The sequence below is a fragment of the Sus scrofa genome, assembly GCF_000003025.6.
Source record: "Sus scrofa isolate TJ Tabasco breed Duroc chromosome Y unlocalized genomic scaffold, Sscrofa11.1 Y_unloc_scaf6, whole genome shotgun sequence".
NCBI lineage: Eukaryota > Metazoa > Chordata > Mammalia > Artiodactyla > Suidae > Sus > Sus scrofa.
In genome coordinates, this window is record NW_018084782.1 from 29,658 (window position 1) to 40,958 (window position 11,301).

Consider the following 11,301-nt stretch of genomic DNA (forward strand, 5'->3'; position numbering starts at 1 on the left):
AGCCACAAGCTTGCTCTCTATGTCTGTGAGTCTGCTTCTGTACTGCAGACAGGTTCATAGCTGCCATGTTTCAGATTCCACATAGAAGTGTTATCATATGATATGTGTCTTTCTCTTTTTAGCTTATTTCACTTAGTATGAGAATCTCTAGTGGAATCCGTGTTGCTACAAATGGCATGATTTCATTCTTTTGATGGCTGAGTATAGGGACCAGATCTCCTCAATGCGTTCCTTGGACTGTGGATATTTTTGTGTCCATATCTTGGCTGTCATGAGTTAGTATTGAATTTTTTTTTGTTTGTTTTTGGTAGGTTCCAAAGTGTGTGGACGTACCTTCATGACGTAAATATTTATGGAGCACCTACTGTCTGCAGACTATCTGGATAAGAGGAGTGTGTGAGTCAGGACGATAGAGAGGAATCAGCACCCCCACAATCATCTTTGTGCCTCCCTGGGTGTGTGTCTGTTTGAAGTGTGCAGGGGGGTGATTGAGAGAAGAGAGGAAGAGAGAGGAGAGGAAGAGGAGGAAGAAAGAGTGAGAGTGGGAGAGGAAGGGAGGGGGAGAGAGGGGCCCTCATGCCTTCTAGACGAAGAATGTGGAATCTCCACAGCAAGATCAGGGAATGAAAGCCCCGAGAGGCCACAGCTGATGGAGACAAGGGCCCTGGCCAAGGGCTGGCTGAAGGATCTCCCAGAGTTTTCTTATTTCAGCCTCTCCCCAGTCAACCATATGCACTTGTCCACCAAGAGAAGCCTGGGAGCCAGGAGACATGTCACAGCTCAACTGATCATTAGATCCTCCCCCATACCGGGTCCTTGCCAGGGGACTCAGCCCCCCTGGTTATTGTCAAGCCACCCAAGGTAGCTGGTCCTTCCAAGGGGCTCAGCCTCCCTGGCCATCATCTCGTGACCCAGCTCACCTGATCCTTCCCAAGAAGGAGCCTCACCTCCAGGACACCCCACACCCGGTGCCTTTGCCGTGTCCTCATCACACACATCCAGGAGCAAAGCAACACAAAGCCAACTCACAGCCCTGGGGAGAGGCTTCCCCCCAGTTGCGCTGCACAGCGCACAGGGAAGTTCCTGGTTTTTCTGTGCCATCCACATACCCCCACAGAGGGTCCTGCGGCTTCAGGCTCCCAGAGCCCGGCTGACTTTGGTCGACACACTAGGCCAGCAAGGATCCTAGCGGAGGTAGAGCCCTGTGGGGGCTGCAGGGCCCGCCCCTCCCGGAGCTGCTCCCCAGGTGCTGTTCATTCCGCAGCAGCCTCAGCGGAGCGCATGCGCAGCGTCCTCCCCGCTGGCTCCGGAGCCCAGAGCTCGCATGCACAGTACATCGAGGGGGCTCCCAGGCGGTCCCCGGGGGTGCGGACCCGAGTCAGGATCCTTGCAGGTGAGTCGAGCATAGCCTCTGCCTGGGAGCAGGTCGCTCCAGGGCAGAAAGACCTTGGGAACATCCTGCGAAGGACCCCGAGGCCGACGTTGTCACGAGGAAGAGGATGCCCCAGCTGAAGCAGAGGTCCCTACGTGGTTCGCTAACCCCGCAAAAGCCAGGGGGCGGCATCGCAGGTCGAGCACATTTGGGGCAAGGGGTGAGGTGGGGAAGGAGCCCTCTGAGTTTCTGGGAGACAAATGAGGAATGGCTCAGCGCCCAGCGGGTGGGTTTGTTCCCAGGATGTTCCAGGTTGGGTTCCTGTCGTTGGCTGGATTTGCCAGCTCCCCTGAGTTGCCAGCTCTGCCCGCCTGAGTCCTACCTCTGGAGGCAGCAGCGACCTGTAGGGGATGCATTATTTTGGGTTCTGGGTCTGACCTTCTGCTGTGGGGTCTCTCCCTGTCTCTCTTCTGCTCCTCCTCTGGCCCTTTCTCCCTCTCTGTCCTTCCCTCCTTGGCCCCTTCCCTGGCTTTCTCCTTCTGGTTCTTTGTCCCCATATCTCTGTCTCTTTCTCTCAGTCTCCTCCCAGCCTTCCCCCATCCTTAACCCCTCTGTCTCCCTCCCTCTCTCCTTCCTGATACCCCATCGCAGGTCCTAAGGGCTTGAAGGACAGCCACACCTCCAGCATCCCCTACAAGCTGGCTCCTTGGGCATTTGGTGGGGCAGGGGTGTCTCCTCCACCAAGGGGCTTGGGAAAGCTGCCTCTGCACATGGCAGACACTCCTCTGGACCCGCAGCTCCCCACATGCGAAACAATTTCCTCCCAAGGCAGGCAGGACTTCCGCCTGCATCTCCAACCCGCAAACACCTGGGCAAGAGCTCTGGACACAGGGCTCAGCAGGGATGCGGGCGCTCTCCCAGCAAAAGCCGAGAAGCACACCAGCCATGGCACCCCACCCGACCACAGCACGCAAAACCCTTCTGCACAGCCCAGGAGGCAATGGCGCCCAGGGCCGCGTTCTCCACTCCCGCAGAAGGGAAGCACGTCTTGGCCCCCTTCTCAAGAGTGGCAACACTTCTGGGGCTCTCCAGCCTGTCTTGGGAGTTGGAGCCTGGCCAGAGGAGTGGGGAATCGGAGCTGCCACTCCTGGTGGACCCCACGGGCACAGCACTGCCCGATCCGAGCCTCATGGGCAACCTCCACCGCGGCTGACGGTGAGGCTGCCTCCGGAAGCCCCGGAGCAAGGCCGGGGAGGGAACACGCCTCCCCTGGAGACGCCTCGGGTTCCGAACCCAGTGAGCCACACCGGGAACTCCAGGTTTTCTTTTCGCCGACTGCTGTTTTCTGCACATGCCACCCCCTGGGGGGAATCCCGAGGTAAGTCCCTCCCTCAGGGTTTCAGGCCCAGTCACCTTGCCCCCTTTGGAAAGGGCACCACCAGCCATGCATCTTCTTTGGCCCGTCAGGGGACACATCCTTCCACTCCTCCCTCTGCAGGGCTGTCAAAAAGGCACTTTCTGCAGGGTTGGATGTGGCAGGGGGGTCGGAATGGGAAGTGCCAGGTGGTGGTCGCTCCAGTGCCTGGTGGTCTGTGGAATGATGGCCCCTTGACCTTCTCTGTGCTCTGAGGACAGCTCCCAAAGGAAGGGTTTGGGGGAGTGTTGGAGAGGAAGAGAAGACAGCACGTGCAAGAGACCTCCACGAAGAAAGAAGCCATGAGGGGCAGAAAGCAGTTCAGCCAGGAGGAGCTCATCTGGGCAAAGCCGGATCCACCTAAGTGGCGGCCGAGAGCCGGCTGAACGTCAGGGAAACTCTTGTCACTGGGTTGACACTTCTTGGTTCTCCCTGTAACACCATGGGAGCCGCACCCCCTTCCCCTTTGCACTCGTGCCCCTGCAGCGGGACTGCCTGGGTGGCCTGCAAGGCATGCTGGGACATGTGGGGGCCTATGGAGGGATCTTTGTGGAGCCCTGCCTCTGTGCCACACGCTCAGATCCCCTGACCTTAAACACCAAGACATATAAAAATAGCCCTTACCTCCTCCTAGGAGATAGCTTGGTAGTCTTCCCCCCCCCCCCATTTAAATATACCCATTTAATGGCTGTATCTGCTACCCATGGAAGTTGCCAGTCCAGGGGTCAAATCAGAGGTGCAGATGCCAATCTACACTAGAAACAGAGACGCACCACATCCGAGCCTCACCTGCAACCTACACCCCAGCTCAGAGCAATGCAGGGTGTTTAACCCATTGAGTCAGGCCAATGACGGAACCCACTTCCTCATGGCCCCTATGTCAGGTTCTTACCCCACTGAGCCAGCCCAGGAACTCTGTGGCCCTGGGATCCTCTGTGTCTTTGGGCTTCCTAGCAGTATGGATCGTGAATGTAAGAGCCGAGACCAGAGAAGGTCATGGTGGACCTACCGGGTCGGAGCAGATTCCGGAGGTGTGAGCCATGCTGGGAAGAGAGTTGTGGGGTTTGTGGCTGTGCCTTTGGCGTGCAGAAGCTGCATCCTCTCTCAACAGGTGCAGAAAAAGCCTTTGACAAAATCCAACACCTCTTTCTGATAACAACCCTTCAGAACGTGAGCCTAGAGGGAACCGACCTCAACATTCGAAAGGCCATATATGACACACCCAGAGCTGCCATCCTTCTCAGTCGTGGAAAAAGGAAAGTCTTCCCATGGAGAGAAGGCACAAGACCAGGATGTCTGCTCTCGTCTCTCCCATTCAACCTAGTTTTGGAAGTCCTAGCCAGGGCAGTCAGAGAAGAAGAGGAAATGCAAGGAATCCCAGTGGGAAAGGAAAGAGTAGGATGTCCCTATTTGAAGATGACATGATACTATCCCCAGAGAATCCTCAAGACGCTCCCAGAAACCTGTTAGAGCTCGACCATGAATTTGGCAAAGTCGCAGGATACAAAATGAATATACAGAGATCAACTACATTTCTAGAGACTCACAATGAAAGATCCACGAGAGAAATTAGGGAAACAATCCCCTTTACCATCGCATCAAAAAGAATAAATACTTAGGAATCAACCTACCTAAAGAGACCAAAGACCTGTATTCTGATTACAATCAGATGCTGTTGTAAAAAATCAGAGATGACACAATAAGATGGAAAGACCTTGCTCTTGGACTGGAAGACTCCAGATTATCCAAATGACTCCACTCCCCACGGCTGTCTACAGATTCAGTGCAATCCCTGTCAAGTACGAAGGACATTATTCACAGGACTAGAACAAACTCTCTGCAAGTTTCTTTGGAAGCACAACAGACCCAGCAGAGCCAAAGCCATCCTGAGAAAGAAAAGGGAGCTGAAGGAATCAGTCTTCCTGACTTCAGACTGTACATACAAGCTACAGTCATCAAAACCATTTGGTACTGGCACAAACTCAGAAATGGAGATCAGGGGAACAAGACAGAAGCCCAGAGGGAAGCCCATGCACCTGCAGTCCACTCAGTTATGACAAAGGAGGCAAGAGTATACAATGGAGAAAAGACAGTCCCTTCCCCACGTGGTGCTGGGAAGACTGGACGGCCACTGTCACAGAATGCAATTAGAACCCTTCCTAACCCCATACACAAAACTAAACTCAAAATGCACTAAGGACCTCAATGTAAGACCAGACGCACTAAGACTCTTAGAGGAAAACATAGGCCACACCCTCTCTGACATGAACCACAGCAATGTCTGCCCAGATCCACCTCCTAGAGGAATGACAATACAAACAAAAATAAAATATGGGACCTAATGAAGCATAAATGTTTCTGCCCAGCAAAGGAAGCCCTAACCAAGACAAAAAGGCAACCCACAGAATGGGTGAACACACTTGCCAGTGAAGCGACTGACAAGGGATTCATGTCCGGAATTTATAAACACCACCTGTAGCTCAATACCAAAACAAACAAACAAAAAAACAAAAAACCCTTAGCAACCCCAACAGAAAATGAGTAGATCTGTCAACAGACAGTTCTCCAAAGAGGATGTACAGATGGCCCACTAACACATGAAAAGGTGATCAAATCACTATTAGGGAAACGCAAAGCAAAAGCTCTGTGAGCTGCCCCCGTACCGCAGCCAGCGTGTCCATCATGCAGACAGACGTCTGCAAACAGGAAATGCGGGGAGGGTGTGGAGCAAAGGGAACCCTGTGATACCAGTGGTGGGAATGTCAGTTTGTACAGCACTGTGGAACACAGGAGGGAGAGTCCTCAGAAGACTCAAACTAGAATAAGCATTTGATCCAGAAATCCCACCCCGGTCATCTCTCCAGAGAAAACCATGGCCCGAAAAGATCCGTGTACTCCATTGTGCGTTGCAGCGCTCTGAACAAGAGCCAAGACAAGGAACCCACCTCAATGTCCATCGACAGAGGCGTGGATAAAGATGTGGTCCATAGACGCAAAGGAGTGTGACTCAGCCATGAAAAGGAAAGAAGGAAAGGCATTTGCAGCCACATGGGTGGACCTGGACACAATCAGGCTGCGTGAAGCTAGTCAGACAGTGAGACACCCATATCATGTGCTATCACTTGCATGTGGCATCTAAAAAAAGGACACCGTGAACTTCACTGCAGGCCAGATACAGACCTATAGATTTTGAAAGACTGATGATTTCCCACAGACACAGATAGGAGGGTGGGGGGAAGGGCTGGAGGTCTAGGATGGAAATGCTATAAAGTCAGGTCATGGTGGTCAAGGTACAACAGTAAATACAGAAAAATTCATTGAGTAATTTTTTAAAATGTTGGAATGTAGTTGATTTTTTATATAAAAAATAAAAATGGGCATATGCCTCAAGAGGTCTGCACTACTTTTCTATTTTTTTGTTATAACTGATATACAATGTTGTGCCAATTTCTGCTATTCAGGAAAGTGACACAGTCCATCAAATGTGTATTTATATATATTTTTTTCTCTTATTATCTTCCATTACGTTCTATTCCAAATGACTAGATAGAGTTCCCTGTGCTGGACAGCAGGACCTCATTGCTCATCCATTCTCAATGTCCTAGTTTGCATCTACTCACCCCAACCTCCCCACCCAGCCCCCTCTCTCCCCCTCCCATTCCGCCTTGACAACCACAAGCCTGTTCTCCAAGGCCATGTGTTTCTTTTCTATGGGAAGGTTTACTTGTGGCAGTGATGGGATTCCAGGTATAAGGGATCTCCTGTGGTGTGTGTCTTTCTCTGCCGGACTGACTTCCGTCAGTATGAGAATCTCTGGTGGCATCCCTGTTGCTGCTCATGGCATGATGTCCTTCTTTGGATGGCCGAGTGGTATTCCACTGTGTATGTGCACCACATCTTCATCACCCATGCCTCTGTCCTTGGCCATAGAGGTTGTGTGCATGGCTTGGCTCTCACGAGCCAGTGTTGATGCTTTCTTTTGTTGTTTTTGGCTGGGCCACAGTGTTTGGAAGTTCCTTCATGCCCTAAGTATTCATTGAGCCCCTCCTGTATGCAGAGTCTCTAGATGAGAGGGGTGTGTGAGTGAGAACGTCCCAGAGGAATAAGCACCCCCATGGTCATCTTTGTGCCTCCCTGTGTGTGTGTTTCAGGTGTGGAGGGGGTGCTTGAGAGAGGAGAGAGGAAGAAAGAGGAGAAGAGGAGGAAGAAAGAGTGAGAGCGGGAGAGGAAGGGAGGGGGATAGAGGGATGCTTATGCCTTCGTCTAGGTTCCCAGGAAGGATGTGGCATCTCCACAGCAAGATCAGGAAATGAAAGCCCCGAGAGGCCCCAGCTGATGGGGCCACGGGCCTTGGGCAAGGGCTGGCTGAAGGGTCTCCCGGGGTTGTCTTCATGCCTGCCTCTGCAGACAACAGGATGCTCTTGTCCAGCAAGCGAAGCCTGGGATCCAGGAGCCAAGGGGATTGAGCATGTCACCAGCTCACCTGGTCCTTGTCAGGTCCTCCCCCATAACCGGTCCTCACTAAGGGACTCAGCTCACCTGGTCATTGTCAGGTCCTCCCCCATACCCGGTCCTGGCCAAGGGACTCAGCTCACCTGGTCCTTGTCAGATCCTCCCCCATGCCTGGTCCTCTCTAAGGGACTCAGCTCACCTGGCCATCATCTGGTGACCGAGCTCACCTGGTCCTTCCCAAGAATCAGCTGGAGCCTCACCTCCAGGACACCCCACCCCTGCTGCCTTTGCTGTGTCTTCATCACACACATGCAGGAACAAAGGAAGAGAAAACCAAAGCACAGCCCTGGGGAGAGGCTTCCCCGCCAGGTGCCCTCCGCAGCCCACAGGGAAGTTCCTGGGTTTTCTGTGGCATCCACATACCGCTCTGGAGGGTCCTGTGCCTTCAGGCCCCCAGAGCCCAGCTGACTTGAGTGGACAGAGCAGGCCAGCATGGCACAGAGCTGAGGCGGAGCCATGTGGGGGCTGCAGGGCCCGCCCCTCCCAGCGCGGCTCCCCAGGTGCTGGTCATTCCCCAGGAGCCTCAGCAGCGCATATGCGCGCTGTCTTCCCGGCTGGCTCCCCAGCCCAGAGCTCGAGTGCCAAGTGCGGAGTACACACTGGGGTGGGGGGCTCCCAGGCGGTCTCCCGGGGTGCGGAGCAGACTCCGGATCCTTGCAGGTGAGTCGGGCCTAGCCCCTGCCAGGGAGCAGGTCGCTCCAGTGCAGAGACCTTGGGAGCATCCTGCGAAGGACCCGAGGCCGAGGCTGTCACGAGGGAGATGGTGCCCTGCCAGAAGCGCAGGTCCCTGCCTGGCTTTCTCATCCCGCAAAAGCCGGCGGGCGTCACAGGTCGAGCAGATTGGGGGCGGGGGTTGGGGGCTGCGGAAGGAACCCGCTGGGCTTCAGGAAGTGCGGAGCCCCTGGGTTTGTTCCCAGGATGTTGCAGGTGGGGTTCCTGCCTGTTGCTGGCTTCGCCGGCTCCCCTGCATGGCCAGCTCTGCCCGCCTGTTTCCTTGCCCCGGAGGGAGCAGCGACGTGAGGGGAGGCGTTCTTTGGGGTTCCGGGTCCGACCTTCTGGCCTGGGGTCTCTCCCTGTCTCTCTCCTGCTCCTCCTTGGGCCCTTTCTCCCTCTCTCGCCGCCGCCCCACCCCCACCTTCCCCTGCCTTTCTCCTCTGGTTCTCTCTCTGTCCCCATCTCCTTTCTCTTTCTCTAGGTCTCCCCCCGGGCTTCCCCGTTCTTTCCCCCGTTGCTTCCCCCTCTGTCTCCCTCCCTCTCTCCTTCCTGACACCCCATCGCAGGTCCCAAGGGCCTGAAGGAAAACCACCAGGCCTGCGGCACACCCTAAAAGTTGGTCCTTAGGAATCCATTTATGCGAGAAAGGTAATTATCGGGAAAATGCTTTTAAGAGTCGAATTAACCAGAGAATTCTCTGGACGTTTTATTGTTGTGGTTGTTTTTTTGCTTGTTTTTTTTTTTTTTTTTTTTCGCTTTTTAGGGCTGCACCCTGGACACATGGAAGTTCCCAGGTCAAATCGGAGCTGCAGGTACTAGTTTACGCCACAGTCGGTGCAATGCACCATCTGAGTCTTGTCTGCAGCCTACACCACAGATCACGGCAACACTGGATCCTTAGCCACTGATTGAGGCCAGGGATTGAACCCGAAACCTCATGGTTCAGAGTCTGATGCGTTTACAGATCGGGAACTCTTGTTGTTGTTGCTTTCTTTCAAAAACGGGATGTTTTTGAAGTTCCTGTTGTGGTGCAGGGCAAATGAATCCGACCAGGAACCATGAGGTTGTGGGTTCCATCCCTGGCCTCGCTCAGTGGGTTAAGGATCCGTCGTTGTGGTGAGCTGTGGTGTGGGTCGCAGATGCGGCTCGGATCTGGCATTGCTGTGGCTCTGGTGTAGGCTGGAAGCTATAGCTCCGATTAGACCCCTAGCCTGGGAACCTCCTTATGTCGCGGATGTGGCCCTAAAAAGACAAAAGACAAAGAAAAAACCCCCAAACAAACAAACAGAAACCAAAAAAAGGGAGGTTTTTTTGAGGGGGGTGGGGGTGGCCAGGTGTGGGGCAGGCTGCTCTTGGTATGGGGTGGTGAATATTCTGGAAAGTCCACTGCTCTGTTGGAGCTTCAGAGAATTGATTTTTCCGGGCAGGTGCAGAGCAGGGAGACCCGCCCTAGGCTTTGGGAAAGCCTGGACCTGGGCTGGGTGGGGACAGACGGGGTTCAAGAAAGAGAATCAGGAGTTGGTGAACGGGCGGCTGTGTTTGTTGAAGGGCTGGAGAAAAGGCACTTTCAGCTGGTAGCCCGGGAGTCCCAGACCAGACGGGAAAGACGAGGGTAGAGAAATTGGGGTGCGTCTGTGGGTGCGACTTAAGCAGATTCAACTGTGGATACAGCTTCAAGGGCCGTGCAGAGATTGCTGGCATCCCGTTGCCGAGATGGGTTCGGGCCATGGGAAAATGATCTCCCAATGATCCAGTCTCAGATCCCCCGCTCTTCCATCAGCTGATCTTCCACGAGGCCGTTCAGGAGGCACAGTGGGGCAGGGGAGGCTCCTCAGTCATTGGGGTTAGGAAGACGCCATCTCCACAGGGCAGAGAATAAACTGGATCCTTAGCTCACACCATGCTCAACCATTACCTCAAAATGCAGTCAGGGCCTCAACCTCACATCTGAAACCCTAAAACACCTGGGGAAGAGGTGGTGACATAGGAGTCAGCAAAGATTCAGTGGCTCTGACAGCAAAAGCAAACAAACAAACAAACAAACAAACAAAAAACAAAAAGCAAAAGCGATGGCACTGAAATAAAACAAAACGAAACTTCTGCACAGCAAATGAGACAATGGAGCAAAGAGACACTTTCTCCTTTCCTGCCCAATGGGAGAACATATTTGCAAACTATAGAGAATGAAAAAGCTGCTATGTCTATCCAGGGTGTCTTGGGAGGTGGTACTTTGTAACAGTTCTGAATTGCCGGTTGATCCATATCAGACAGTTTGTCTTAGTTATGCCAATAAGTGAACTCACTGGTACTTCTTAGTGAAAGAGGCCAGCTGTCCTATGAGGGGATTTCTAGTTCCCTGTAGGATGAGGGCGGCACTAGGAAGTTTTCAGAGAGCTGGTGGGATTTCCTGAATTCCCTGGAGGACCCCTCTCGTCTGTGCACCTGTCTGGTAAACTCAGATTCTGTGTTCCCTGCAGAATATGCTTGCGACCAGCCTCCTGGCTGCTCCGATTGCCCCCCTCCCCCCCAACAGCTTTGCAAATCGGATTGTGTTTCAGAGACTCATCTGAGGCTCCCAAGGCTGCTTCCTTTTTTCTTCCCCCAGCCCGCGGGTTTATCTTTTTTTTCTTTTTGTTTTTTATTACTCAAATGAATGTATCACATCTGTAGTTGGATAATGATCATAATCCAATTTCACAGGATTTCCATCCCACAGCCCAAGCACATCCCCCACCCCCCAAACTGTCTCCTCTGGAGACCATAAGTTTTTCAATATCTGTGAGTCAGCATCTGTTTTGCAAAGATGTGCATTCTGTCCTTTTTTCAGATTCCACATGTCAGTGAAAGCATTGGGTGTTGGTGTCTCATTGTCTGGCTGACTTCACTTAGCATGGTAGTTTCTAGGTCCATCCATGTTGCTAAAAATGCTGGTATTTCGTTCTTTTTGATGGCTGAGTAATATTCCATTGTGTATATGTACCACATCTTCTGGATCCACTCCTCTGTCGATGGACATTTAGGTTGTTTCCATGTCTTGGCTGTTGCAAATAGTGCTGCAATGAACATCGGCGTACATGTGTCTTTGAGAGTCATGGTTTTCTCTGGAGAGATGCCCAGGAGTGGGATTGCTGGATCAAATGGTAGTTCTATGTTTAGTTTTCTGAGGCATCTCCATGCTGCTTTCCACAGTGGTTGCACCAATTGACAATCCCACCAACAGTGTACTAGGGTTCCTTTTTCTCCACACCCTCTCCAGCACTTATTGTTTGTAGACTTTTGGATGATGGCC

At 52.9% G+C, this 11,301-nt stretch overlaps 1 protein-coding gene across 1 annotated transcript; it reads left to right on the forward strand.

The window, feature by feature from the left end:
• Positions 1-2,041: 2,041 nt before the first annotated feature.
• On the forward strand, positions 2,042-6,178 carry LOC110257974. The gene is made up of 2 exons (XM_021080993.1): positions 2,042-2,750; positions 3,898-6,178. Exons 1-2 carry the CDS (start codon positions 2,276-2,278, stop codon positions 4,209-4,211), a joined length of 789 nt encoding a protein of 262 aa, XP_020936652.1. The 5' UTR covers positions 2,042-2,275; the 3' UTR covers positions 4,212-6,178.
• Positions 6,179-11,301: the final 5,123 nt, after the last annotated feature.